The sequence below is a fragment of the Cervus canadensis genome, chromosome 24 (assembly GCF_019320065.1).
Source record: "Cervus canadensis isolate Bull #8, Minnesota chromosome 24, ASM1932006v1, whole genome shotgun sequence".
Taxonomy (NCBI): Eukaryota; Metazoa; Chordata; class Mammalia; order Artiodactyla; family Cervidae; genus Cervus; species Cervus canadensis.
The window spans coordinates 11,470,547-11,497,792 of record NC_057409.1 but is presented as its reverse complement, the minus strand read 5'-3'; the positions used below and the strand labels follow the sequence as shown (position 1 = coordinate 11,497,792).

General features: G+C 47.1%; 1 protein-coding gene across 4 annotated transcripts in view; it reads right to left on the bottom strand.

Annotated features, from left to right (window-relative positions):
* The window catches only part of PTPRU (protein tyrosine phosphatase receptor type U), an 88,081-nt gene that overhangs the window by 38,791 nt on the left and 22,044 nt on the right, over positions 1-27,246 (bottom strand). For 3 of the 4 annotated variants that reach the window (XM_043445391.1, XM_043445394.1, XM_043445392.1), the window contains exons 4-14: positions 26,968-27,049; positions 26,752-26,867; positions 26,058-26,232; positions 25,129-25,422; positions 11,441-11,749; positions 6,418-6,527; positions 5,927-6,128; positions 5,527-5,629; positions 2,874-3,147; positions 1,886-1,922; positions 838-976 (exon numbers count right to left, since the gene is read on the bottom strand). In XM_043445391.1, coding sequence (XP_043301326.1) covers positions 838-976; positions 1,886-1,922; positions 2,874-3,147; positions 5,527-5,629; positions 5,927-6,128; positions 6,418-6,527; positions 11,441-11,749; positions 25,129-25,422; positions 26,058-26,232; positions 26,752-26,867; positions 26,968-27,049 — 1,841 coding nt within the window. The remainder of the gene's footprint in view (positions 1-837; positions 977-1,885; positions 1,923-2,873; positions 3,148-5,526; positions 5,630-5,926; positions 6,129-6,417; positions 6,528-11,440; positions 11,750-25,128; positions 25,423-26,057; positions 26,233-26,751; positions 26,868-26,967; positions 27,050-27,246) is intronic. The other variant, XM_043445393.1, reaches the window with a different exon arrangement.

The following is a 27,246-nucleotide window of genomic DNA, read 5'->3' as shown; positions in this document are numbered from 1 at the left end:
AAACCACTAGGTTAGACATCTTGAACTACAATGGCAGCTCTCAGTTTCCAGGCTCTGAGCCTCCACAGTTCTAAACTTGGAGATTCTCAGAATCTCACATCCTGGATTTCTAAAATTCCAAAACCGTTTTAAGTTCTAGGTTCTAACTAAGATAGGCTGGGATTCACTCCGCCCACTGTGAAATGTACCCGAAAGTGCCTCCCACACAAACACCAGGCTGGACCTTTGAGGCCTGGGAGATGGCAAGGGCAGGAAGGGAGGTCTCCTCTGAGTCATGGGCCCAGGAGGATGCCTCAGGGATCAACAGTAACAGAGTCCAGGGCAAGCTGAGCCCAAGCGAAGATGGAGCCTGGGAAGAGCTGCTGCTCAGGGCCCTCGGTGTGAAGGGGAGTGAGCCCCACCCTCCCCACTGCTCAGGGTCAACACGCCAACCCCGGGGTTAGGGCAGACGCGACGGCAGAAGATCTCGTGCACTGAGGATGCCAAGTCAGGTTACCTCCCCACCATCCCCATCAGAACAGCCCAGCGGGCACAGGCGGGTGGGGCCTACTCCCAGCACTGCTCCTTGGCAGCAGGCACTGAGGGCCCTTCCCTGGACAGGGGCACCTGGCACCGGCCAGACCTGGGCTCCAGCCAAGCCACTCCGGGGCAGCTCCATGTGCAGAGTCTCGGGCTTCCCCTCACCGGCTTGGGTTGATCCACAGGCCTGATGCCCAGGTTGGCAGCCCTCCACACGCCCTCCAGGCGGCTGCCCGACCAGCCCTCTGCCTCCTCTCTGCTCACCAGGCCTCAGACAGGCCGAAGGCCCGGGTGGACCAGGGCACTGGCCTCACTCACCCCTTTCGGATGATAATAATAATGGCCCCCAGCAGGAGGATGAGGACAGCAAGGCCCCCCGCACAGATGCCCAGGATGAGTCCCATCTCCTCCGACCTCTGGGACACCTCCAAGGGCTGTTTGCTTTCCTTGCAGGCGGCTGGGGGGAACAACACAGGACAGAGGATCAGAGGGGATGCGGGGACCACCTTTCCCCCTGCTTGCAAAGGTCCAAACTCTGGAAGTTGGTGATGGACAGGGAAGCCTGGCGTGCTGCAGTCCATGGGGGTCACAAAGAGTCAGACACGACTCAGCGACTGAACTGAAGCCCCAAGGAATAAACCAGGCTGCACAAACAGGTGCACAAAAACATCTGCCCGTCATCCTCAGCACATGTCCGGCCTTTCAGTCAATCAGACCCATCTCTCACCGTCCCTCCCACCTTCCGCATCCCCCAGTCAGAGGCCTTACGTGCCCTGTACCCCTATCTGGAACAGCTTCTCATCAGAACAACGCAGCAGGCACAGGAGGCTGGTGCCCACTGCGATGCCCTCTCTCCTGCCTCAAGTCCTCCCCATCCTTCAGTGGATGGATAGGGGACAGAGGATCCAGGCCCCCCGCCCTCCTGGGAGGCAACAAGGGGAGAGAATTATGTATCGAGGGCTCGGTTAGGGCATCTCAGGACTGGGAACCACCCACATTCCCCATCTGGGAGCAGCGTCAATCCCGACACTGCAGGGTCTATGCTGTCCCCCTTCTCCTCCCCACAGGAAAGGGGGCAGATACAGACTCCAGGACCAGGGTCCAGTACCCACCACCCCATTCCCGACCCCAATGGCTCACCCTCTGCCATGGTGGTGTGAGGGTGTGTGTCCCTACTGCCCAGGCTGGGAGAAGGAACCCTGGAGATAGGGCACATAGGGCCCAAGAAGGGAAATGTTTCCTGGCCCCCCCAGTCTGCCAGAACTCCCTCCTCTGCCCCCACAGGCCTGAGTGCCCAGAGCCCACCGCCCCAGAGCCCAGCAAGTAAGAAACCCGCGGCTGAAGGACTGAACCCAGGGGGACTTACCCTTCCGGGCGAGGCGGATGCAATTCAGCCGGGTCTCCTGGAGGCACAGATGGGGCGGGTCTCAGCACCGCTGCTGCCAGGACCTGACCCTCCCCAGAGGCAACCTTAGACAGGCTGTCTTGGCCCTGGTCAGGGCGTTTCTGGTGTGAACTGTAACTAAACACACCCCACCAGCAGAAGGGTGGAGGGGGAACTAGGGACGGAGGGGCCAAGAAGGGGAGGAGCCTACAAATAGGACAATGCCTTAGGAAAGTGGAATGAGATGGGTGGAAACAGGAAGAAAAAAAAAAAAACAGCACAAGGAGCAGGTAAAGAGGAGGTGCTCAGAAATGAGGGTAGAGCTTAGGTCCAGGGGTCCGCTTGCCCAGGGGGCACCCTGGAAAGGAGGGATCCGAGGAGGGAGGAGCCTGGAGAAGGGCGGGGCTTCAGGGAGGAGGCGAGTCCTAGGCTTCAAGGTCAGGTGAAGGCGAGAAGAGGAGAAGGACACCCTCTAGAGACAGAGGAGCCTGAGATGGAAGACCAGGGCCTCAGGAGGCGGCAGGAACCAGACTGGGAGCTTGGATAGCAATGAATCTGGGAAAAGCCCACCAGGGTCCTCTGTCATCTCTGGGATTCTCCAGGCAGGAATACTGGAGTGGGTTGCCATGCCCTTCTCCAGGGGATCTCCCTGACCCAAGAGATCAAACTCGAGTCTCCTGCATCAGAGGCAAATCTTTTACTATCTGAGCCACCAGGGAAGAAGCCCCCCAGAAAGGGTTAGTACTGGAGACAAGGTGTCTGGGGTTAGGAGGGAGGGGCTCAGATGGGTGGGCGGAGGTGGACAGGGCTACAGAAGGCCTCCTTCTCCTGGGTGGGGAAGGAGGTGGGGAATACGGCTGGTGGGAGGCGAAGGGTGGAGGGGTGGAGGATGGGGCATTGTCTCCAGCCTCTGCAGCAGCCTGCTCCCTCACCAGGACCGCCCCCACCACGACCCCGGCCGGCCCCTCACCCCCTTCAGGTGGCTTGCTGCCTGGAAGTAGATGAGATAGGCCTTCCTGGGCTCAAGCGGTGGGTTCCAGAAGCCACGGTAGGTCTGATTGTCACCCACGGTGAAGGGCATGGCCTCAGGCAGACTGCTGGCCGCCAGTTCGGCCCCGAAGTAGTGCACCAGGCCCCGGGCGAGCGCCGCATCGAAGGTCAGTGGCACCGGGAAGCAGTCCTGGCCGCCAGGCTCCCGCCGGAGTCTCCGCGGCCGCTCCTCCTCCACAATCACCTGGTACACACTGGACATGGGGAGGGGACAGCGCAGTGGTCACAGTGACCAGAGGACAGGGAGAGCCATCTGGTGACTACGGGCGCGGGCTTTGGGGTCAGGCCCAGGACAGCACTCATCTCAGCTGGGCAAGTCACTTTTGCTCCTTGGGCCTCAGTTTTCTCCTCTGTAAAATGGGAGTGATTACAGGCCAGCTCCATAAGATAGAGGTGAGGAAAGAGCAGCCAGTGCCTGGCAGCTGTTATTACTGTAACTAAGGCTGAAAGTACACAGGCCCTGCTCAAGCCAACCAAGCCCTGAAGCTGCACCCTGATTCCCAGAGCCTGGGAACCTCAAGCCCCTGGCTCCAGCCAGGTTCCCAACTGCTCCCTCTAAGCCTCAGTAAATTTGAGTAAGACACAATGCATTCATTCACCCAGAAAGTTTTTACTGAGCTCAGACATGAGTCCTGTGCTGGGCATTTGGGGCTCTGGGCTTCCTGGAACTGGCCTCCAGCAGGGGAGCCAGTCACTGAGCAGGCAAACGAGGTCACACTAAACCTACATCTCGAACACCCTCCCAACCCGGAGGCAGCCCTGGGTCTGCAACTCTGAGCCTGCCATCTCCCAGGCCTGATGGCTGATTTGTGTTCCCTGGTCTCTGTCTCCTGATCCCATCTCGTGTGTTTCTATTTATTTTCATCACTATACTGAATGGCCTTGTGCTGCGAGCTCCTCCAAATCCTCCGTGGAACAAAGCCAAGAGTAAATAAATGAATGCTAACAAATTTAAATCTTTCCACTCCCAGCCTCGGTCACGTCTTGGCGTGTGACACCCCATACTGACAATGACAGCCTGCACTCTGGGAAAGTAGAAATGCCTTTTCCTTGCTCTCCAGCTGTATCTTTTGAGCTCCCAAGTTAGGAGGGAATCACCACAGTACCCTAGGATTTAGGCCAGACAGGTTCATCTCATCATGTTAGCCAGCCCAGGCCCCCTCAATATCCATTTCCCAGGCCGAGGTCAGGCCTCCCCTGACCCCAAGTCCCACCAGGAGATGCTAATAATCATGAACCATGAACAAAGCACATCTTGATCTGGGACAATCCCCAAAAGGCACAAAGGAAAGGGAGGCTCAGAGAGGTGAAGGGACATGTCCAAGGTCACACAGTCATCAGGCCTCTCCACCTCACATTGTCCACCCCTCGCCCCAACCCAGGCTTGCGTGAGTTGCTGACCAGGCCTGCTCAAAGGATCCCCCAGGGGGACAAGGAAAGGAGAAGGTGCTGGGTTTCCCAACTCCTCCCAATTCAGAGGCACCAGGGTCCTAAGCCTCCTGCAAAATGCCAAATTCCCCTGAGCTGTGCAGACTTCTTGCAGCTCTCCTTAGGGTCCGGGAATCAGCCCAAATCAGACTGTGCAATAGCAAATATAGGGAGGCAAAGCAGGAGGAAAAAGTGAAAGCGGGAGGAGTGAGGAAGTGAGGGAGTGTCGAGAGTACCTGGGGAACCCCCTGCCTTTTTGGGGGGTCTCAGTAGGACTCTCTCATGGCCAAATGTAGGCTGTCACCCTCTCCCAGTGCCTAAGCCTTTATGGGAAGGAGAGGGGGAACCAGAGGGCCAGGGAGGCTCCATGACTTCAAGGAAAGGTACAGGCTGTACAGACCAGGCTTTCAAATCCCAGCGCTATCGCTTACCAGCCGTGTGGCCTCGGGCGCACGTTATTCAGGCTCTCTAAGCCTGCTTCCTGATGCGGAAAATAAGGGTGCTGTTACCCACTCCACTGGCTGTCATGAGGATCAAATGACTCATGCAGGTAAAGTCCCTAAGATGACGTCTGGCCGACAGGAAGTGTGTGCACACCTTGCACAAACACTCTCTCATATATACACACATCACACACACACACACACACACACACACACACACACCATCTTATCTCCAGCACCTTCTCCCCAACAGAAAGTCACTGAAGCATCAGCTTTCTCTGCAAAGAAGTAGGGAAGCCAAGCTCTTGGCCACTCCGGAGAGATGACCCCATGTGGCCAGATGTCCTAGCCTTCCAGAAGGCTCATCCCTATGTCTCCCTTGACAGGAACCCCCAAGGGAAAAGCTGGGGAGAAATAAGGCCCCAAGGTGTCAGAGGTAGGCCCTCTGGAGAGGTCCGAACAATCTCCTGTTCAAGATCTCATGACAGTCACCACCAGACAGCCCACGGCCTCAGAGGGGAGTGACTGCAGGCCTGCCACCTGCCCAGGATCACAGAACGTCCTCCTCCCGACACTCTGAACCCTGAGCGGGAGGCTGAGGGAAGACAAGGGTGAGCGGGCCTGGGTGGGGGTTCTGGGTCAGAGGACGGGCCTCTCCTTCACCGCCCTGACCTCCCGCCTCTCCGTCACACGCGTGCCCACCTGATGGGCGCCCCGCGGCCCTGCGCCGGCCTCAGCAGCACGGTGATGGTGTTCTCAGACTCGCCCAGCGGCGACGGCATGTCAGCATAATCAAAGCTGGGCGCTGCGGGAGGGGACGAGGACATAAGCCCGGAGCCCGGCCGCTGCTCCAGGAAGGCCAGGCCTCCGGGCTCCTTCACCTCTGCCCCCAGACCGCTTCCCCTTCAGCCTCTGCCTCCAGCCCTCGGATTCCACCGACCATCGCCGGAACCCTCTGAGTTAATCCTCCCTGACTCACCCTCTAAATGGTACATTTATCTCAGCGGGAGTCCTCCATCGCCACCCCCAGGAAGCCCCACCTCTGTGCCCAGAGGACTCTGGGCCTCCCCACAGGGGCCAGGCTAGGTCAGGCAGGGCGCACCTGAGATGTTGGTGGTGATCTCGGTGAGCGCCGCCTGGCCAAAGCCTTTGCCCGTGCGGGCCCGCACCGAGAACAGGTAGGTGGTGCCCGGGTGCAGGTTGGAGAATACGTGGTAGGTCTCGTTGCGGAGCTTGGAGATGGTACGCCGTGGGCCCGGCACGTTCACCGCCGGGTCTGACGACTCAACACTCTGGTAGCTGATCTAGGGGCAGAATGGGCAAGCAGGCAGGCTCAGGGATGGGGAAGTAGCCTCCCACCCATCATGGTTCAGGTGAGCCAGGGAAACGGTTGGGTAAAGGGGGAGGCTTGGGAGGACCGTGGGTGCCCCTTAGTTCACGCCTCTGGGCACCTCTGCCTTCAGGTCCCCCATTACCCACAGGGAATGGACCCCAGCCACAGTTGAAGGAACTCCAATGATCACCTCTGTTCTCCCACCCCACACACTTCCCTCTCCAACCTGTGGGCCCACCTCCCACCAGGGGCCCACCCACCTCATACTGAGTGATGAGGCCATTGGGCTCCTGGGGCTCCTCCCACTTGAGGAAGATCATGTCCTCCAGCGGAGTGAAGGTCAGGGACTCAGCCGCGATCCCGCCAGGCACTGCGAAGGAGAGGCGACACGGGGCAGGGAAAAGCAAGCCTTGGAACCAGATACCTGGGTTCAGGTTCCAGCCTTGCCATTTCGTAGCTGGGACACTTGGACCACTCAGCCTCTCTGAGCCTTGGCTTCTTCATCTGTGAGATGGGGATGATAACAACACCTCCTCCACCGGAATTAAATGATGTGATGTACATAAAGCCCCAAGGCAAATACCTATCAGCACCCTCATATGGTTCGGCCTACGTCTGAGCACTCGAAAAGGGCAGCTGGCATTTCCATCACTGTGCAGGAGGCATTTCACAGAGAAGAATGAATGCTCCTATTTTGTTCCAGCTGAGTGGTTCTCAGAAAATATAGACATTTGCCAGAAAAATGAAAACAATCGCCTTACAGTGGCAAGATTATGGGTGGAGATGTTTTCTTGTCTGAAAATTACTAATTACACAGACAATATGTTCAATATAGAAAATCAAAATAAGCATAAAGAAAATTAATGGTACCAACAGTTCCATCACCCAGAGATAAACACTGTCAACATTTCAGCAGAAGCCCTTTCAGATACAGTTTTGTTTTGTTTTTGTTTTAAGGTATCACCTTCACAGCTGGCTCAAGGAATTTCCTCTAGGAAGACAATGGCCTTCTTTGCTTGGGAAAACACTTTGATAAACGTTTGTGGGGAAGCTGAACTAAGATAGGGGAAAGCAGAAACCAAGATAACAGCTCAAGTGCCTTGTGTTAAAATGAAGTTAACCAGGCAATTCCACTATTTACCCACCAAAATGTTAAAAGGAAAAAGACAATTCCAAGTGTTGGTGAGGATGGAGAGCAACTGAAATTTTCACACACTGCTAGTGGGAGTGTAATTTGACACAACCACTTGGGAAAACTGGATATATCTCCTTATTATGAACACAAACCCTAGCCATTCCACTCCTAGGCTTGAAATCCATCAAAAATGTGTAGATCTACCAAAAAAAAAAAAAAAAGAATCTACAAGAATTTTATTTGCAGCACAATTTAAAATAGTTGCTGCCACTAAGTTGCTTCAGTCATGTCCGACCCTGTGCGACCCCACAGACAGCAGCCCACCAGGCTCCTCTGTCCCTGGGATTCTCCAGGCAAGAACACTCGAGTGGGTTGACTTTTCCTTCTCCGATGTAAAATAGTTGAAAGCAACCCAAATGCCTAACAATAGTAAATAGGATGAATAAATATTCACATAATGGATTATTCAGCAATGAGAATAAATTCTCTAGAACTGTACACACAACTTGGCTGAATCTCTCAAGCATAAAGCTGAGACAGAGAAGCCAGTCATAAAAAGAATATACACTGATCCAGAAAACGTAAAACCACCACTGCAGACCTATCGGAAGGACTAAGCTCCCAATGCTGACAACACCTCCTACTGGAGAGAATTCTGAGCCCCTGGAGCACTCTGATGTTGCTGTTGTTCGGTCACTCAGCCGTGTCTGACTCTTTGCGACCCCATGGACTGCAGCACGCCAGGCTTCCCTATCTTTCACACATGGGGGTGCAAATGTATGGCCACTTTGGAAATCAGTTTGGCAATCTCTTGTCAAGCTCAACATACACTTACACACAACACAACACTCCCACTCAAAGGTATTTTCCCAAGTAAACAAAAACTTAGTCCATTTGAACCAGCATGCCAATGTTCATAGCAGCTTCATTTGTTTTTTTGTTTTTTGAATGTATAATGTTTTAATTTAGTCTGGGTAGAACCACAAGGGTTGCGATGTGAACATATCATGGTTTAGGTTATTATATACAACAGGTGTCCTGAAAACAGGGGTAGTTTTATCCTCCAAGTTACAGAGTTTCTAAAACGGCTTTCTTTTTTTAAAATTAATTTTTATTGGAGTATAGTTGCTTTACAATGTTGTATTAGTTTGTACTGTATAGCAAAGTGAATCAGCTATATGTATTAAAAAAAAAAGAATATACACTATATGATTCCACTGATATAATGTTCAAAACCAAGCAGAAATTAGTCTATGGCATTACAGGTCAGGATAACAATTACCTTTGGGAGCTGTGAGTGGCAGGGTGCATGAAGGGGACTTCTGGGCTGCTGGTAATGCTTTTTCTTGATCTGGGTGTGGGTTATCCTGATGGGTGCAGTCTAGGAGAATGCCAAGTTGAGCTGACCATTTAAGCACACTCCCCGTAAGTATTATACTAATACTTAAGTGAAAAGTATAAAATATTAAATAATTAATATTAAAGAGAGGCAGGAGAAGAGGGACAGAGAAAAAAGAAAGAAAAACAAGGAGCCAAGTGAGGCCTGGCCAAGGTGGGGGTGAAGCAGCCTCAACAACGTACCTTGCAGAAGGAAAGGGGAAAGGTCAACAGATTTTAAGAATGGAGCAGTCTGAGAGTCAACATGAGATTACTTGAGAAGGGTAGCAACACATGCTACCCCCAAATATGTCACTTGGAATAAAGATTATTTTGAGTTGAACTGAGAAGGCAATACAGGAGCATATACAAGTAAAAATTCTCTGCCCTCCCCCATTTGCCTAAAAGTAGGACATAAATTTGCACAGGTGCCCCCCTCCCCTCTCTACCAGGTAGGACAGAAGTTAATCACTGAGAAACCTCTGGACCCTTATCAGCCCAGAGGAATCTACCTAATAAACTTTACCAGCCACCATTAGTTTCCCCATACATTTCATTTCCCCTAATTTGCTGCCCCTAGAAGTTTGAAGTCCTTTTCCTTTGTCTGGTCACTTTTCTAAAAATTCATTGTTCTTTGGTTAAGATGCTATATAAACCCAAGCTCTTACCACCCCTTTGAGTTACTCATCACTGAGTGCTCCCTATTATGTGCAAAGCACGTGTTCATAAACTCCTGTTTCCTATAATGGAAAATCATCTGAATATATATATGTGTGTACATATATATTCACATATACATTATATAATCTTTGGAAAGATTAATAAAATTTATTTTATTATATATAATAAACTGAATCGCTTTGCTTATGCCTAAAACTAACACAATATTGCAAATTAACCATACTTCAATTTTTAAGAATATATAGCAAAAAATAAATAGAATTTATAGCAACAATTTTTAAAATATTTTTATCTTATTTTTATCTTGTTAATCTGTCTTTGCTCAGTCAACTTACAGGATCCCAGCCAATGAATCTCAGATAGGTAGGAGAAACAAGTTAAGTTTCTCTCCCCTCCTCCATTTACAATGATTTAGGGTAAACCCCTCTGGACTTCATTCCCACCCCAAGCAAATCTTCATCAGTGCAGGGCATAGGGCATACACACTTCCTCAGGTGAGTGGGGTTTTCTGGAAATTGAGGAAGGAGTTGTCTGCTGTGCAGACAGAAAACTGTACGTGTGAGGAAACAAACAAAAAGACTATTAACCAAGGAGCTTAGGGGTACCTGGGGATTTACAGCAATCTGGAGGAAGGCTTTGGACCTGTGCTGAGATTAGAATGTAGCTGTTAAGAAAAACAGCTCTCAAACATATAGCCAGGTTTGAAACCCAGCTCTGCTACCCATCCACTAGCGATGTGACCTCAAAATGGGAATGGTTAAAAGTAAACAGCCAGAGAGGGTTGTCGTGAGGTGCATGGGCATTGATATGTAAAAAGCGTTCTGAAATTAATGAATGTTAGCTTGATATAAGTGGAACAGTACACTCAACAATGACAGAATGCACATTTTTTCAAGTAGATATGGAACATTTACTAAAATTTAACCACGTATCGCTGGTGGCTCAGCTAGTTAAGATTCCACCTGCAATGCAGGAGACCTGGGTTCGATGCCTGAGTGGGGAAGCTCCCCTGGAAAAGGGAACGGCTACCCACTCCACTATTCTGGGCTGGAGAATTCCATGGACTGTATAGTCCATGGGGTCGCAAAGAGTCAGACTGAAAGACTTTCACTCACTCACAACCATATATCAGACCATAAAGCAGGGATCAAATTGCAAAAGACAAAAATTAGAGTATGTACTCTGACTACAGGGTAAGCTAGAAATCAATAACAAAAAGATAATTAGAGACGTCCCAGTCAGAAATCAAACAATGTAATTCTAAATAACTCTTGGGTCAAAGAATGAATCATAACAGAAATCAGAAAATACTTTAAACTGAATGATACTGAAGATAGGATATACCGAAACTTGTGGGATAAGACTAAAGCAGGGCTGAGCGAAATTTATAGCTTTAAATGCATGTATTAGAAATGAAGAAAGGCTCAAAATCAATGCTCTAACAAGCTTCCATATCAAAAAACTAAAAGAACAGCTGGTCAAATGCAAAGAAAGCATTTTTCAAAAGAAATAGAACAGAACATAAGTATACAATAAAAAAAAAAATAATAAACTAGGCCAAAAGTTGGCTTTTTGGAAAGATTAATAAAATTTATATACCCTTACCAAGAACGGCCATGAGAAAAAAAGAGAAGACACAAATTACCAATATCAGGCATGAAAAAGGGGATGGCACAATAGATCCTTCAGACATTCAATAAATATAACAAGAGAATATTACAGCCAACTTTATGTCAAGATATTTGACAATTTAAGTGAAATGATCAAATCCCTTAAAAAGGCAGTACACCAAAACTGATAACAAGACTAGAAAGTCTGAATATTCCAATATCGATTTTGAAAATTAAAATTGTTATTAAAAACCCTGCCACAATGAAAACTCCAGGCTGAAATGATTTCCCTGGTAAATGTTCCCAAACATTTTAAGGAAGAAATTATACCAATTTTACCCAAAGTCTTCCAAGGAATAGATATTAGTATCATTTCTGTTGTCATATAGTCGGTTTAACCCTAAGCAAAAAATATGCTATAGCAATTTCAGTCTCAGACATGTAGCACCTGTGGGCACCAGGGATCAGGAGGCCTCTTACCGTCCTCGTCTGTCTGGAAGGTGACTTCCTTGCCCTCTTTGCGCCCCTCGGGATTAGTGAGGACGAGCCGCACGTGGACATTCCGGTAGGGCAGTAGGTTCTTGATGGTGTAGCGGCTGACACCCCGCTCCATCTTCACACACTCCCGGACGGTCTGGTTGTGGCTGCTGCCCAGGGTGTAGTGATAGCACAGGGACACGGTGTAGGTGTGGCAGCGTGTCACGTTGTAGCCCAGCGGTTCCCACTGCAGGGTCAGTTGGCGGGCCTGGATCTCAGCAAAAGCCAGGCCTTTGGGGGCCCTCATGGGCTCTGGGGAACCCGAAGAGAAAAGGTAGAAGAAGTGGGAGGAGAAGCAGGATGAGAGAGAAAACATCAGGCAGCTGACTAGTATCAATCCTCAATTGCCCCCAAGAGTCCAAGAGACCCCTTAGTGCAGCAAAAAGGGAATAAAGTGTGTTTTGGAGTCAGGCAGGCCCACATCTGAATCCTGGCTCTGTACTTGCAGCTAGCAACCACTGGCTAAGTCACTTTATCTCTCTGAGCCTTAGTTTCCTCATCTGCAAAATGGGATAATAGGCTGGATCTCATAGGATGGCTGTGAGGTTTAAGGTAAAACATGCAAAGCATGTGTAGCAATGGCTAATACACAATGTGAAAGTGGCTCAGTCGTATCCGACTCTTTGTGACCCATGGACTGTACAGTCCATGTATTCTCCAGAATACCGGAGAGGGTAGCCTTTCCCTTCTCCAGGGGATCTTCCGGACCCAGGAATTGAACCGGGGTCTCCTGTATGGCAGGCGGATTCTTTACCAACCGAGCTACCAGGGAAGCCCCTATACACAGTAGGCCATCGAAAATATTAGCTATAAGTTTTTAATAATATAGTTCACTTCCTATTCCAAATTCCTCCTGAAGGAAGTCAAGCCAGTCTGAATCAACCAACTGCTGTATTTTTCTTCATTCTCTGTTAATTCCAAACTTGTTCTAAAACAGCTTACTGTAATATGTACAATATAATAATACAGAGAAGTCAGGATAATGGGGGAAATGAGAGCCAAATAGCTAAATAATTCCAGAGAATGTTACGAAAATAGAAATGCATGCCATTAGGTCCCACTTGGAGCTATAAATATAAGGTTCAAATTATGTGATGAGTTCCCTGCCTGCCAAAGCAAAAAGGAAAATACAATCTGTTCTATGAAGATGATGATGATGATGGCTGTAAACATTTATTGGGGGCTTTGTATGTGCCAAGCATTGCTCTAGAGGCTTTAAAATGCTTTATCTCATTTAATCTTCTCTGTGATCTAATAGAAAGCTGCCATTATTAGCCTTGTTATCCAAATGTAGAAATGGAGGCACACAGGAGAGATTAAGTAAACTTGCTGACAGTCACACAGACAGTAAGTAGTGAAGCTGGAATCCAAACCTGGACAGGTCGGCTTCAGAATCCACACTTTTAATCACCACTACTCTGCCTCCCCGTGAGGAATTCACTGTCCAAAAACTAAAAATAAATAAAAATAAACCAGGGAACTTTCTTGATGGTCCAGTGGCTAAGACTCTGCATTCCCAATGCAGGTAATCGGGTTTGATCCCTGGTCAGGGAACTAGAACTTCACATGCTGTTACAAAGATCAAAGATCCCACGTGGTGCAACTAAGACCCAGCACAGCCAAATAAATAAAATATTTTTAAAAATAAATAATAAATGAATAAAAGTTCAGTTCAGTTGCTCAGTCATGTCCAACTCTTTGCGACCCCATGGACTGCAGCACACCAGGCCTCCCTGTCCATCACCAACTCCCAGAGTTTACTCAAACTTGTGTGCACTGGGTCAGTGATGCCATTCAACCATCTCATCCTCTGTCGTCCCCTTCTCCTCCAGCCCTCAATCTTTCCCAGCATCAGGGTCTTTTCAAATGAGTCAGTTTTTCGCATCAGGTGGCCAAACTATTTGAGTTTCAGCTTCAACATCAGTCCTTCCAATGAATATTCAGTACTGATTTCCTTTAGGATGGACTGGTTGGATCTCCTTGCAGTCCAAGGGACTCTCAAGAGCCTTCTCCAAATGAATAAAAAGGATACCTTTTGAAAAATTAATTAACCACACCAATGCCTCTGGAGAGGCAGCTACCCAACACAAGGCAAGTGCATATTACTATGCTTCATAGCCTCTTGAGGATTCCATAGGACCAGAATGTTATCCCCATTTTATAAGTAAAGAAATCAAGGCTTCTTTACTCAGGGGCTCAGGCCCCAGTCCTGCATCTTCTCTGAGCAGCTGTGCAATCCCAAGTAAATCTCTGGGCCTCAAGTTCCTCATCTATAACATGATGGAAGAAGCCACGATTACTAATGATCCTCTTCTGTTTTGCCCCCTGACTGTGCAGTTTCTGTGACACCTGCCAAGTGTCCCCAGTTAGAGGATATCGGGACACACCTTAATGAACAGGAAAGAAAGTCCTACTGCTTGGCCTCTTAAGATGATTAAGTATGACCCTATTACCATTTTCATATGACTAATTTGCTCAGGATGCTCTTTACAAAGACAATGCAAAGAGAAATATCAGGCTGCTCTTCACTTGCGAGTGGATGGGTAGGTGCAGAGCTTTAGACGCTGGACAGCACAGTGCAATTTCCTTCCTTCCCTGGACCGGAGGCGAGTGGCCGTCTCCAGTCATACATCAGAACGCCACAAAGGGATATCAGTACCTGAGAGTGAGGCTTACCTCTTGACTTCTTACAGAGAGCCTGGCTCTCTTATCCCCACAACAAGGCAGACCCAATCCTCACCCGACAAAAATGTTAAAAGACTGGTTCCCTGCTCACTGCACCCTGAGGGCTGCTAACTGCAAGTCCACTTACCACACTTGTCTTTTCTCTGCTGTTCCTGGACCATGGAGATTTTCCTATAATGTTTTTCTATATGGTTTTGTTTTAACCCATTGTTCTTATCTGTTTAGAAAGGAATGGGTGAATTTGGTTGTGTACTAATTCTGCAATCACTCCACCATCTTGTTCAGAGGTCTTTGCTTCCTGAGACTTTCTGGCTCTGGTCCTGGCTGCCCGATGTGCCCTGTCCCAAGGTGTCTATGTCTATGTCTGTGTCGATGTCTACCAAAGCCAAGTGCCGTGGGTTTATTTTCACTAGCGAGAGGATCTCGGTTCCCTGCAGCTCCGCTCACCTCATCCCCACCCCCGGGAACACCTGCCCCACATCCTTTACCATCCTTCCAGGTTTGGTGGAAACACACCGCTTCCTTCACCTTCCTGCAGCGTTCAGACAAGGACACGAACCATCAACTGCAAACTGGTGACACAGGCTGGGTTGGGACTATGACAAACGAGACGGTAAGTATCTCATCCAAAAGGAGCAGCTGCCACTCAGTTCCAGGCTGTGTGGCCAGATCTTCCCATTTATGAAGCCAGAAATTCCAATTTTTTGTGTGAAATCTCCGGATTTTTAAATATTGGCAACCTACTCAGGTTTCTTTCAAACCATTTTGCCAGGGGACCTCCCTGGCATTACAATGGTTAAGACTCCATACTTCCAATGCAGGGGATGCAGGTTTGATCCTTGGTCAGGGAACTAAGATTCCTCATGGCCAAAAGAAAAAAGGGAAAAAAAAAAAACACAAAACAGTTTTCATGGCACAAAATGGTAACCTCTAACTTGAAGAATGAAACTTTCACCCTCATGCTTAAATATCTCATTCTCCAACAGCTATGTTAGACCCCTCCCCCCTTGCTAGACAGAGGGGTCTCTGAAAAGAAAGCGCGTTTTTCTTTCTCTCCCCACCCTGAACAAATTTGGGCAGATCCAGAGGCTCAAATAGTTTGTTGACTACAGGCTGATATGTTGATTGAGGGGTGTGAATTCATGAGTCTCTCTGTGTTTCCAAAAACCATCTGGCACCCAGACACAGGCTCTTCGACTGCCAGCACACACTGGCAAAATAGAACCTGGGGGCCTCAAAGCCCCAACCCTCTGAATTCCACACGGCTGGAGGCCACTCGGAGGTCAAAGGTCTAAATGCACATTTTTTTTTTTAAACAAGAAGGCTAACAGTTAACATCTGTTAAATTGGCCCCCAATGTGTTGATTTTAATGATGCTAAGGAGCACTCAATAACCCTGCTTGAGAAAGGGGCTTTGGAGTGGGGTTGGGTACTACAGAGTTCAAATCCTATCTCCATGTCTCATTAGTTCTGTGACTTCAGGCAAGTGATTTAACTCCCCTTAAACATCAAGTTCTTTGACTAAAAAATGGAGATATAATAACACCTACTTTGAAGAGCAGTGTGAGAGTTACATGAGATGGTGTGAGTCTATAACTCATAGGAATGAATTAATATGTACACACTAATGGTGAGATATGGTGACTGCAGCCACGAAAATAAAAGATGCTTGCTCCTTGGAAGAAAAACCATGACAAACCTACACAGTGTATTAAAAAGCATAGACATCACTTTGCTGACAAAAGTCCATATAGTCAAAGCTACGGTTTTCCCAGTAGTCATGTATGGATGTGAGAGTTGGACAATAAAGAAGGCTGAGTGCCAAAGAATTGATGCTTTTGAATTGTGGTGCTAGAGAAGACTCTTGAGGTCCCTTGGACAGCAAGGAGATCAAACCAGTCAATCCTAAAGGAAATCAACTCTGAATATTCATTGGAAGGACTGATGCTGAAGCTGAAGCTTCAATACTTTGGCCAAACCTGATGCAAAGAGGCGACTCATGTGAAAAGACCCTGATGCTGGGAAAGAGTGAGGGCAGGAGAAAAGGGTGGCAGAGGATGAGATGGTTGGATGGGCATCATCAACTCAATGGACATGAGTCTGAACAAACTCTGAGAGAGAGTGGAGGACAGAGAAGCCTGGAATGCTGCAGTCCATGGGGTCGCAGAGTCACACATGACTTAGTGACTAAACAACAACAAGGGTAAGATATACCCTTATATATAGCAGCACCCTTTATAGCAGCAGTATAAATTAGTACAACCATTTTTTTTTTAAGCAATATATGTCAAAGCCCTTCCTTAAATCACCTCTGACTACTTACATGAAAGAAATAATTCAAGGGGGGAATATAGCATGATCAGCGCAGAGTTTTTCGATACAGTATTATTCACAATAATAAAAATCTAGAGACAAACAGCTCAGCCATATGGAGACACTCAGTGGACTCCTACAGCCAATAAACACAATTATAAACAACATAACACAAGTAACAACACCAAGAAAAGGAAGTAGAGTACAAAACGCTTTCCACATCCCAATGACAAGGGTGTGAAATGTGTACTGTAGGCATATGGGCAGAGATTTGCAGGAGGCAGGAAAACTGAAACAGCTGTTGGGCTCGGATGGTGAGATTTAGAGTGATTTCTTTTAAATGTCTTCTACTGGTGTTATATTATTGTTTTTACAGTAAATAATACTGTGGGAGGGGAGTTTCATGGAGCCCAAAGAGATGACAACACAGCTGGCCAACAGCAAAACAACTATGGGTCAAGGCGCCTAAGCAAAGAGGGGGTGGTGATGCAAACGAAGAGAAACATGTGATTAAGAGGAGCAGGCTGAGTTGTTTGGATCCTATCTGCCTGGTCCCTGCTGATTTACACAGCTTCCGTCCCAGCCAGGCCATGTAAAGTGTTTAGCAGTGCCTGGGACAGAGTGGGTACTCAGCCCACGATGGCAGCTCTGCAGCTGTTACGGGCAGTAAGGTGGTGGTGGTGGTTTCCAACATGAGACTGGAAGTCAGGACATTCAAACCTGGGTTCTGACTCTGCTATGGACTCACTGTGTCGATTTGGGCCAGTGACTAAATCTCGAAATTTCACTTTTCTCATCTGTAAAACGGGAATGATCAACAGCCATCACCATGAAACTTGGGTTCTTAACTTACTGTAGTCACAGGCAAGTGCCTTCCCATCTCTGGGCTTCCATCCCCTCATCTGTACACTAACAGGAGTGAAAGAGAGACTCTCTGCCTGGGGTCAGAGGACCCCAGGCTCTGATTTCTTTCATACCAAGTACCTGACCAGAATTGACTTTGAAGAGTTAAAAACACCATAACAATAATAGTTGTCATTCACTGAGTGTTCACTGTGTGTTAGGCACTAGGCTTCATAGGCATTTAATACATTTACATGCAATCACCTGCATTTAATCCAAAACTAAAGCGTTGCACATTCCAGGCTTCACTGCTCCTCTACTTTCCATCTACACTTATTCCCTAAAATCTAAGGACTAAATCAGGGGTTCTCAACCTTGGCATTACTGACATTTCAGACTAGATAATTTTTTGTTGAAGAGGCTATTTATACACCATAGGACATTTATTACCTTCTCTGGCTTCCTCTATCCCTAAGATGCCATTAGCACCCCACCCCCAGTTGTGACAACCAGACACTGCAGATGACTCCTAGGAGACAAAATCATCCTGACTAAGAACCACCAGCATAAAAGATCTCATCCAGTCTCATGGCTTTAAATATCATCTACACCATGTCTATACTGACGACTTTCAAATTTATATCTGCAGCCCAAACCTCTTCCCTAAACCCCACACTCGTAAATCCATCCGCCTGATGGATATCTCCACTTGAACGTCTAATAGGCATCTCAAAGTCAACATTTCCAACACAGAACTCCTGATCTATGGCACCCCGTCACACCTGCTCCTTCCGCAGTCTGCTCCCTTGCAGTAAATGATAACTCCATTCTTTTGGCTGCTCAAGCAAAACACCTTGGAGCCATCCTTGACTTCTATTTCCCTCTCTCACTGCATATCCAATCCATCAACAAATGCAGCTAGTTCTACCTTCAGAACAAACCCAGAATCTAACCACTTTTCACCACCGCCACCACTTCCTCCCAGCTCCCAGCCTCCACCATCTCCCAGCTGACTTGTTGCAGTAGCCTCCTCACTGGTCTCTCCTCTGATCCCTTTGCCCTCCTAAAATCTGTTCTCCACAAAAGGACAAAAGTGATCCTTGTAAACATAGGAGGTGATGTCTCTCCTGCTCTCCAAACCTGCAATGGCCCCTTAGCCCACCCAGAGTAAAATGGCTCCGGGTCCCATATCCCCAGTATGACTTTGACCTCCTCTCCTGTCAGCTCCCCTCAGTCACTAGACCACAGTTATACTGGTCTCCTTGCTCCTCCTCACAAATGCCAGGCATACTGCAGAATTCCCTGCTATTAGGTCGGCCTAGAACTCCCCTTCCCCCAGCAATTCCTCCAGCTTCCTGTGTGTGGCTTTGTCCCTTACCTCCTTCAGGTCTCTGCTCAAATGTCACCTTCTCGGTAAAACAGTCCCTGAGCCTTTTTGAAATAACAGTTCTCCGAACCTCACACCCCATCCCCCTTCCTGCTTTATTCTTCACAACCCTGATCATCAACTGACAATCTATATATTTCACTTGTTTACTACTTCCTCCTGCCAGAAAGACAAAGAAATGCAAGAAGACAAAATGACTGTCTGAGGAGGACTTACAAATAGCTGCAAAAAGAAGGGAAGTGAAAGGCAAGGGAGAAAGGAAAAGATGTATACCCAACTGAATGCAGAGTTCCAAAGAATAGCAAGGAGAGATAAGATCAGTGATCAATGCAAGGAAATAGAGGGAAACAATGGAATGGGAAAGACTAGAGATCTCTTCAAGAAAATTAAGAGATACCAAGTGAATATTTCACGCAAAGATGGGCACAATAACGGAGAGAAACAGTAAGGACCTAACAGAAGCAGAAGAGATTAAGAGGTGGCAAGAATACACAGAAGAACTGTACAATAAAGGTCTTGATGTGGATAACCACAAAGGTGGGGTCACTCACCTAGACCCAGACATCCTGGAGTGTGAAGTCAAATGGGTCCTAGGAAGCATTACTATGAACAAAGTTTAGTGGAGATGTAGAATTCCAGTACAGCTACTCAAAATCTGAAAAGATTATACTGTTAAAGTGCTGCACTCAATATGCCAGCAAATTTGGAAAACTCAGCAGTGGCCACATGACTGGAAAAGGTCAGTTTTCATTCCAATCCCAAAGAAAGGCAATGCCAAAGAATGTTTAAAGTACCTCACAAGTGCACTCATTTCACATGTTAGCAAGGTAATGCTCAAAATCATCCACACTAGCTCTCAGTATGAAACGGAATTTCCAGATGTACAAGTTGGATTTATAAAAGGCAGAGGAACCAGAGATCAAACTGCCAACTTCCACTGGATCATAGAAAAAGCAAGAGAATTCCAGAAAAACATCTGCTTCATTGACTACGCTAAAGCCTTTGACTGTATAAATCACAACAAACTGTGGAAAATTCTTATAAAGATGGGAATATCAGACCACCTTATCTGCTCTGAGAAACCTGTATGCAAGTCAAAAAGCAACAGTTAGAACTGGACATGGAAAAACAGGCTGGTTCCAAATTGGGAAAGAAGTACGTCATGGCTGTATATTGTCACCCTGCTTATTTAACTTACATGCAGAGTACATCATGCGAAATGTCGGGCTGGATGAATCACAAGCTGGAAACAAGATTGCCAGGAGAAATATCAACAACCTCAGATATGCAGATGACATCACCCTAATTTCAGAAAGTGAGGAGGAACTAAAGAGCCTCTTGATGAAAGTGAAAGAGGAAAGTGAAAAAACTGGCTTAAAACTCAACATTCAAAAACCTAAGATCATGGCATCCAGTCCTATCACTTCATGGCAAATAGATAGGTGAAACATGGAAACAGTGACAAACTTTATTTCCTTGGGCTCGAAAATCACTGAGGATGGTGACTGCAGCCATGAAATTCAAAGATGCTTGCTCCTTGGAAGAAAAGTTATGACAAACCTAGACAGCATATTAAAAAGAAGAGACATCACTTTGCCGACAAAGGTCCATATAGTCAAGGCTATGGTTTTTCCAGTAGTCATGTATGGATGTGAGAGTTGGACCATAAAGAAGGCTGAGCACTGAAGAATTGATGCCTTCCAACTGTGGTGTTGGAGAAGACTCTTGAGAGTCCCTTGGACTACAAGGAGATCCAACCAGTCCATCCTAAAGGAAATCAACCCTGAATATTCATTTGAAGGACTGATGCTAAAGCTGAAGCTCCAATACTTTGGCCACCTGATGCCAAGAACCTATTCATTAGAAAAGACCCTGATGCTGGGAAAGACTGAAGACAGGAGGAGAAGGGGGCAACAGAGAATGAGATGGTTGGATGGCATCATCAACTCAATGGACATGAGTTTGAGCAAACTTTGGGAGACAGTGAAAGACAGGGAAGCCTGGTGTGCTGCAGTCCATGGGGTCACAAAGAGTCAGACACAACTTGGTGACCGAACAACGACTACCTGCCAGAATGTGAGTTCCATGCAGTTCCGGCATGAGGAACTCATACACTAGTGGCCTTTGTCTGTCTTGGTCACAGTCGTATATCCATAGCAACTAAACAGTACCTGACACATAATAGGCACTTAATAAACATGTGCTGAATGAATCTTCACATTTACCCTGTAAACATTATTATTATCCCCCTTTTATAAAACAACGGGACTAAAGTTTGGAGAGGTTAATCTGACACAGATCCCTCAGCTAGAAAGTAATCTCCCCTAGAATACTCTTACCCACCACCCAAGCATCTCTCCAAGTGTGGCATTAAACTGTATTTTAGATGGTTCTCAGATCAGCTCTTAAAAACACACGAATATTCATTTGCAAAAAAATAAACCTCAACCAAATTCTGTAGCTTATCTAAAAATTAACTCAAAATGGATCATGGACTTATTTGTAAAACTATAACACTTCTATTTTAAAAAACGAATCGGAGAAAATCTTCGGAATCTAGGGTAATGCAAGGAGTTCTTAAATTTGACACTAAAAGCATAGTTCATAGAAGGAAGTTTTCATAAACTGGCCCTCATAAAAATTAAAAATGATTGCTCCGTGAAAGCCCAGGTGAAGAGGAGAAAAAAGACAAGCTAAAAGCCAGGGGAAAATATTTACAAACTATATACCCAAAAAAGGACTAGTATCTAGAATGTGTAAAGAATTCTCAAAGCTCAACTATAAAAGATGAATAATCCAATTAGAAAATGGACAAAGATACGAATAATTCATGAAGAGGATATACAGATGGCAAACAGCACATGAAAAGATGTTCAACATCACTAGGCATTGAAAGTGAAAGTCGCTCAATCGTGTCCGACTCTTTGCAACCCCATGGACTATATAGTCCATGGAATTCTCTAGGCCAGAATACTGGAGTGGGTAGCCTTTCCATTCTCCAGGGGATCTTCCCAACCCAGGGATCGAACCCAGGTCTCCTGCATTGCAGGCAGACTCTTTACCAGCTGAGCCACAAGGGAAGCCCATTAATGTCACTAGGCATTAAAGAAAGGCAAATTAAGACCAGGATGGGATATTACTACACACCTCTCAGAATGACTAAAATTTTTAAAAATAATAATGACAACACCAAATGCTGGCAAGGATGTAGAAAACTGGATCACTCATATATTGCTGATGAGAATGTAAAACAATACAACCGACTTTGGCAGTTTTCAATAAAACTGCAGTAAGTATGCAATTACCATATGATCCATCATTTGTATCCTTAGTTACGCATTTAGCCCAGAAAAAAATGAAAAATTATGTTCATACAAAAACTTACACATGAATGTTCATGGCAGCTTTACTTGTAACAGCCAAAAACTGAGACCAGTTCAGGTGTCATTCAACAGATGAATGGTTAAACAAACTCTGGTATAGACACATCATGGGATATTACTCGGCATTAAAAAGGAATGAACTATTGATATATACAACTTGGATGAATCCCCAGGGAACTACACTGACCAAAAGAGTCAATCTCACTGCCGAGACAATTCAACGGGAAAAGAAAAGCCTTTTTCATAAAAGCTGCTGGGACAACTGGACATCCACAAGCAAAAGAATGAGATTGGACTCCTACCTCACACCAAATCCAAAAATTAACTCAAAGTGGGTAAAGAACCTAAATATAGGAGTTAAAACTATAAAACTCTTAGAAAAAAATAAAAGTAAATCTTCCTAACTTTGGATTAGGCAAAGGTTTTCTAGATGTCACATCAAAAGTACAAATAACAAAAGAAAAAGTAGATAAATTTAACTTCATTAAAATTAAAAACCTCTGTGCTTCAAGGAACACCATCAAGAAAGTTAAAAGACAACACACAGAATGGAAGAAAATATTTGCAAATATATCTGATAAGGGTCTAGTATCTGGAATATATAAAGAAATTTTACAACTCAATAATTAAAAGATAAAAACCCAATTTAAAAATGAGTAAAGGATCTGAATAGACATTTACACAGAGAAGACATACAAATGGCCAATAAGAACATGAAAATTGTTCAATATTATTATTATTATAATAGTACTTTTATTATTATTAATTATCAATTATTATTATTATTATTATTAACCATCAGAGACATGCTAAATCACAATGAGACACCACTTCATATCCACCAGGAGGGATATAATCAGATGACAGATAATAATAAGTGTTAGTGAATATGTAGAGAAACTGGAACCCCCATACACAACTGATGAGAATGTAAAGTGGAATGGCTGCTTTGGAAAGCAATCCAGCAGTTTCGTAAATGGTTAAACATAACTACCATATGATATGTATATGCTATACACTCGGGAGAAATTAAAACATATGTCCATACAAAAATCTCTACATTAATACTCATAGCAATACCATTCATAATAACCAAAAAGTATAAACAATGCAAATGACTTCCAACTGGTACATGTATAAGTAAATTATGATATGTCTACACAATAGAATATTATTCAACAATAAAAAGTACTAAAGCATGCCACAACATGGATAAACCTTGAAAAAGTGTGCTACAAGAAAAAAGCCAGTCACAAAAGACTACATATTATATGATTCCATTATATACGAAATGTCCAGAGAAGCAAACCTATAGAGACAAAAAGTAAATTAGTGGCCCTCTAGGGCTGGAAGTATTAAGGGGAGATGAGGGGAGGGGTGGGCTGCTAAAGGATACAAGGTTTCCTTTGGGGGAGGGGAAAATGTTCTAAAATTTATTGTGGTGATGGTTGCACAACTCTGTGAATATATTAAAAACCACTGAATTATATACTCTAATGAACAAATTGCATGAGATGTGATTATATCTCAATAAAGCTATTACCAAATTAAAAGGGCAATTCAAAAGGTTATATACTGGGACATGTCTGGAGGTCTGGTGATTAAGAATCCGACTTCCAATGCAGGAGATGTAGGTTTGATCTCTTGTCTGGGAAGATCCCACATTCTGCTGGGCAACTAAGCCCAATCGCCACAACTACCAAGCCTGTGCACCACAAGAGACACCACCACCATGAGAAACCCTTGCACAGCAACTAGAGATTATCCCCTGCTTGCAGCAATTAGAGAAAGACAGTGTGCAACAATGAAGACCCAGTGCAGCCAAAAAGAAATAAATACATGTAAATAAAGTAAATAAACACATGTAAATAAAGTAAATAAATACATGTATTACCAAAGAAAAACAAAAAAGGTTATATACTGTGTGTATATATATATATATAAAATGTATGATTTTATCATCTATATAACATTTTTTTTAGAAATGAAGAATAGATTAGCAGTTCCCAGGGGGTTGGAGTGGAGGGACAGCAATGATACAAAAGAGCAAATCAAAGGATCCTTAAGCTGATTGAATTGTTTGGTATCTTTTGACTGTGGTGGAAATACACAAACCAACACTAAAACTATATAGAACTAGATACACACACATACACACAAATGAGGACAAATGACACTGGGTAAGTCTGAATAAGGTCTGTGGATTTTGTCAATGTCAGTATCTTGAGAGTAATATACACTACAGTTTTGCAAAATGTTACCATTGCAGGAAATAGGGTAAAGTGAAAAGGAAAATCTCTTGTATTTTTCCTTATAACCACATATGAATCTTTTATATGGCAATAAAAATTCAACAACAACCACAAAAATGCTGAAATCACAGAGTAAGAAAATCGCTTGGTTCTCAGTCTCTCTTCTGATTAAACAAAAAAGTCTCCTCTGGTGCAGGTGTGCCATTGCTCATAACAGATGCTTTACCCTTTTAAACAAGAAAAAGCAGACCTCAGGCTTAAATGCCCAGATGAGAGAATCCAGCTAGAATTTAATAACACACTTGTATTTTACGCTGTTTAGTTGTTTATTTTATCTAGATGATACAGTGTAGAATTAAGAACACAGATTCTGAAGCCAGCCAGTCAAGAGTTCCAATCCCTTGCTGCTCTGCTACTTACTAGCTGTGTGACTTTGAACCAGTCACTTAACATCTCTATTCATGATAATCTGTACAGAGGTTACAGATTTTACACCTCATCTGTAAAATGGGTACGACAAGAGTACCTAGATCATGGGGTTGTTCTGAGTTTTAAATATGACACACACATGTGTCCTTCACAGAGTAAAGTGTTAGCTATCATCCTTTTCTTTACCATAACTGGGATGGAGCGAAAATCATAAAGGTTCAGAAAGTTTGAGAGGCAGAGAGGGAGGCCATACTGCTCAGAATGTGCCCTTGGCCCCTCGGTTGCCCTGAGTCCGTAGCTGGGTATCCGGAGGAGGGAGTGAAGCCAGCAAGCACCCACCTGCACACTTGGTGCGGCTGACGAGGGGCGGCCCGGGACGGCCGGTGCCACCGTCACCGGGGCGCGTGAGCAGCACGCTGATCTCGTACTCCGTGTCGGGGTCGAGGTGCCACAGCTTATAGGTCTGCAGGCTGACGGCGTGCACCTCGGCCCACGGGCCGCGCGCCATGCGGTACTCAATCTCCTTTCGGACGATCGGCCCGTCGCCGATGATGGAGTTGGTGTTGAGCTGAATGATGAGGTAGGTGGGACCGGCACGCAGCAGCTGCGGGGGTGCAATGGGGGTAGGGGGCTCTGCAAGGAGATGGGGGAAAGACGGAGCCAGACGGACGCCGCTATGAATCCCTGGCTCCCAGCTCCTCATCCTGCAACACCCAAAACCTCCAGAGCCTTCCTGGTCCCCCACCCCCACCCCCGCCCCCGCCCCCGCTCCAGGCTCCTCATGCAGCCCCCCAAGTCCTCGACTAGACTGCCTCTTCTCACTAAATCCCCAGGCCCTAAGAGACGCCGAACTCCAAAAGCTGACCTTGCCCCTCACCTCTCAGCCTACACCTTCTCCCTCACTCCCTTCCACATCCCAAAGTCCTCGCCTCTAAGGGCTGACCGCTTGTCGGTTCGGGTCAACCCTGGGAGGCCAACAGCCCGATCCCGCCTCGCCCGGGGTCACACCTTGACCCAGTCCCCACGCGGGCCCACTTCTCAGAGGGATCTCCTCCCCACCCTGACCTTCAGTTAGGACCCGATCTCCCAGGAGATGACGCCCCCTCCGCGAGCCCCGCCGGGGAGGTCAGAGCACACCTGAAGTCGGACTCAGCCTTTCCTGCGCGTCCATGGGCCACGCCCCATGGACGAGACTCCGCCCCCAGGTAGAAGCCACTCCCACTCCACCTTCGCCCGCCCCGCCCCTCGGAGGCCGACTGCTAGCTCACCCTTGACGATCAGCTCCGCGAAGTTGGAGACGCCGGCTCCACGCGGGGCCTGGGACACGCAGCGGTACAGGTCCTGATCCTCGCGGCTCACGGCGACCAGCGAGAAGGTGGCCATGAAGCGCCGGTGGCTGATGTGCCGCACGCCGGCTGCGGGCAGCAGGGCCCCACTCTGTCGCTGAGCCGGGAGAGGGGCCAGTGGATCAGGCGCGCCAGGGAAGAAGGGTCTCCATTTGACCCGGGCGAGCGGAGTGGTAAACTGTCCCGGCCCCATTTCGCCATCCCTAAACTACCCAGGGAGGCCTGGCGTGCTGTGGTTCATGGGGTCGCAAAGAGTCGAACACGACTGGGCGAATGAACTGAACTGAACTGAACTGAAACTACCCAGGGCCGGGTGGGATTCCTGGAACCAGCCCTGCCCCAAGAAGGGGTGGGGCCGATTAAGGAAATATGGTTGCTCTGCCTTGGTGGCGGGGTGTGGTTGGGTGGGGGGGACTCCTGGAGCGGTGCTCTGATGTCGGGGGAAGGGGCACCCAAAAGCACAGAGCCTAGGATGAGCCAGGATGCATGTGTTTGGGTGCTGGAGAAGGATGGAAGGCCTCAGCACTCCGCAAGGGAGCTTGAACTTTTCGTAAGAAGCTGGCCAAGGTCCCCCTCGCCCCCCGCCCCCGACCCGGCACCCCCCATCCCCGCTCACCTGCAGAAGGAAACGCTCGGCCTCCGCTGCTCGGCCAGCCGCCATACACTGAAAGGAGGCGTTCTGGCCCGCGTTGACCTCCACGTCGCCCAGGCGGGAGAAATGCGGGGCCTTTGCTGCCGAAATGGAGCCCTGGCGTGAGCTGGGCCAGCCCCCCCCTGTCGGCAGGAGCCGCAGCGCACCCCTCACCCTGTACCCCACGGGGCCAGGACTCACCGCAGGGGTAGCTGAGAAGCAGGATGTCATCTAGACCCATGTAGCCCCTGCGGTCTGGGGAGATGAGGGCCTCAAACAGCACCTGGGGGAGGAGGGAGGGTTCCTGTCATCTGACATCTCTCCAGCCCTGCCTGGGGAGGTGCCCACAAGAGCCCCCTTTCAAGCTCTGCTCCAGCCCCATCCTCCCCAAGTAGAGGTCAGCCCCATCTAACAATTACCCTCCATACCAAGCAAGCTGGTTGTGGCAGAGGGTGTCAGCACGCAGAGCTAACAAGGTGA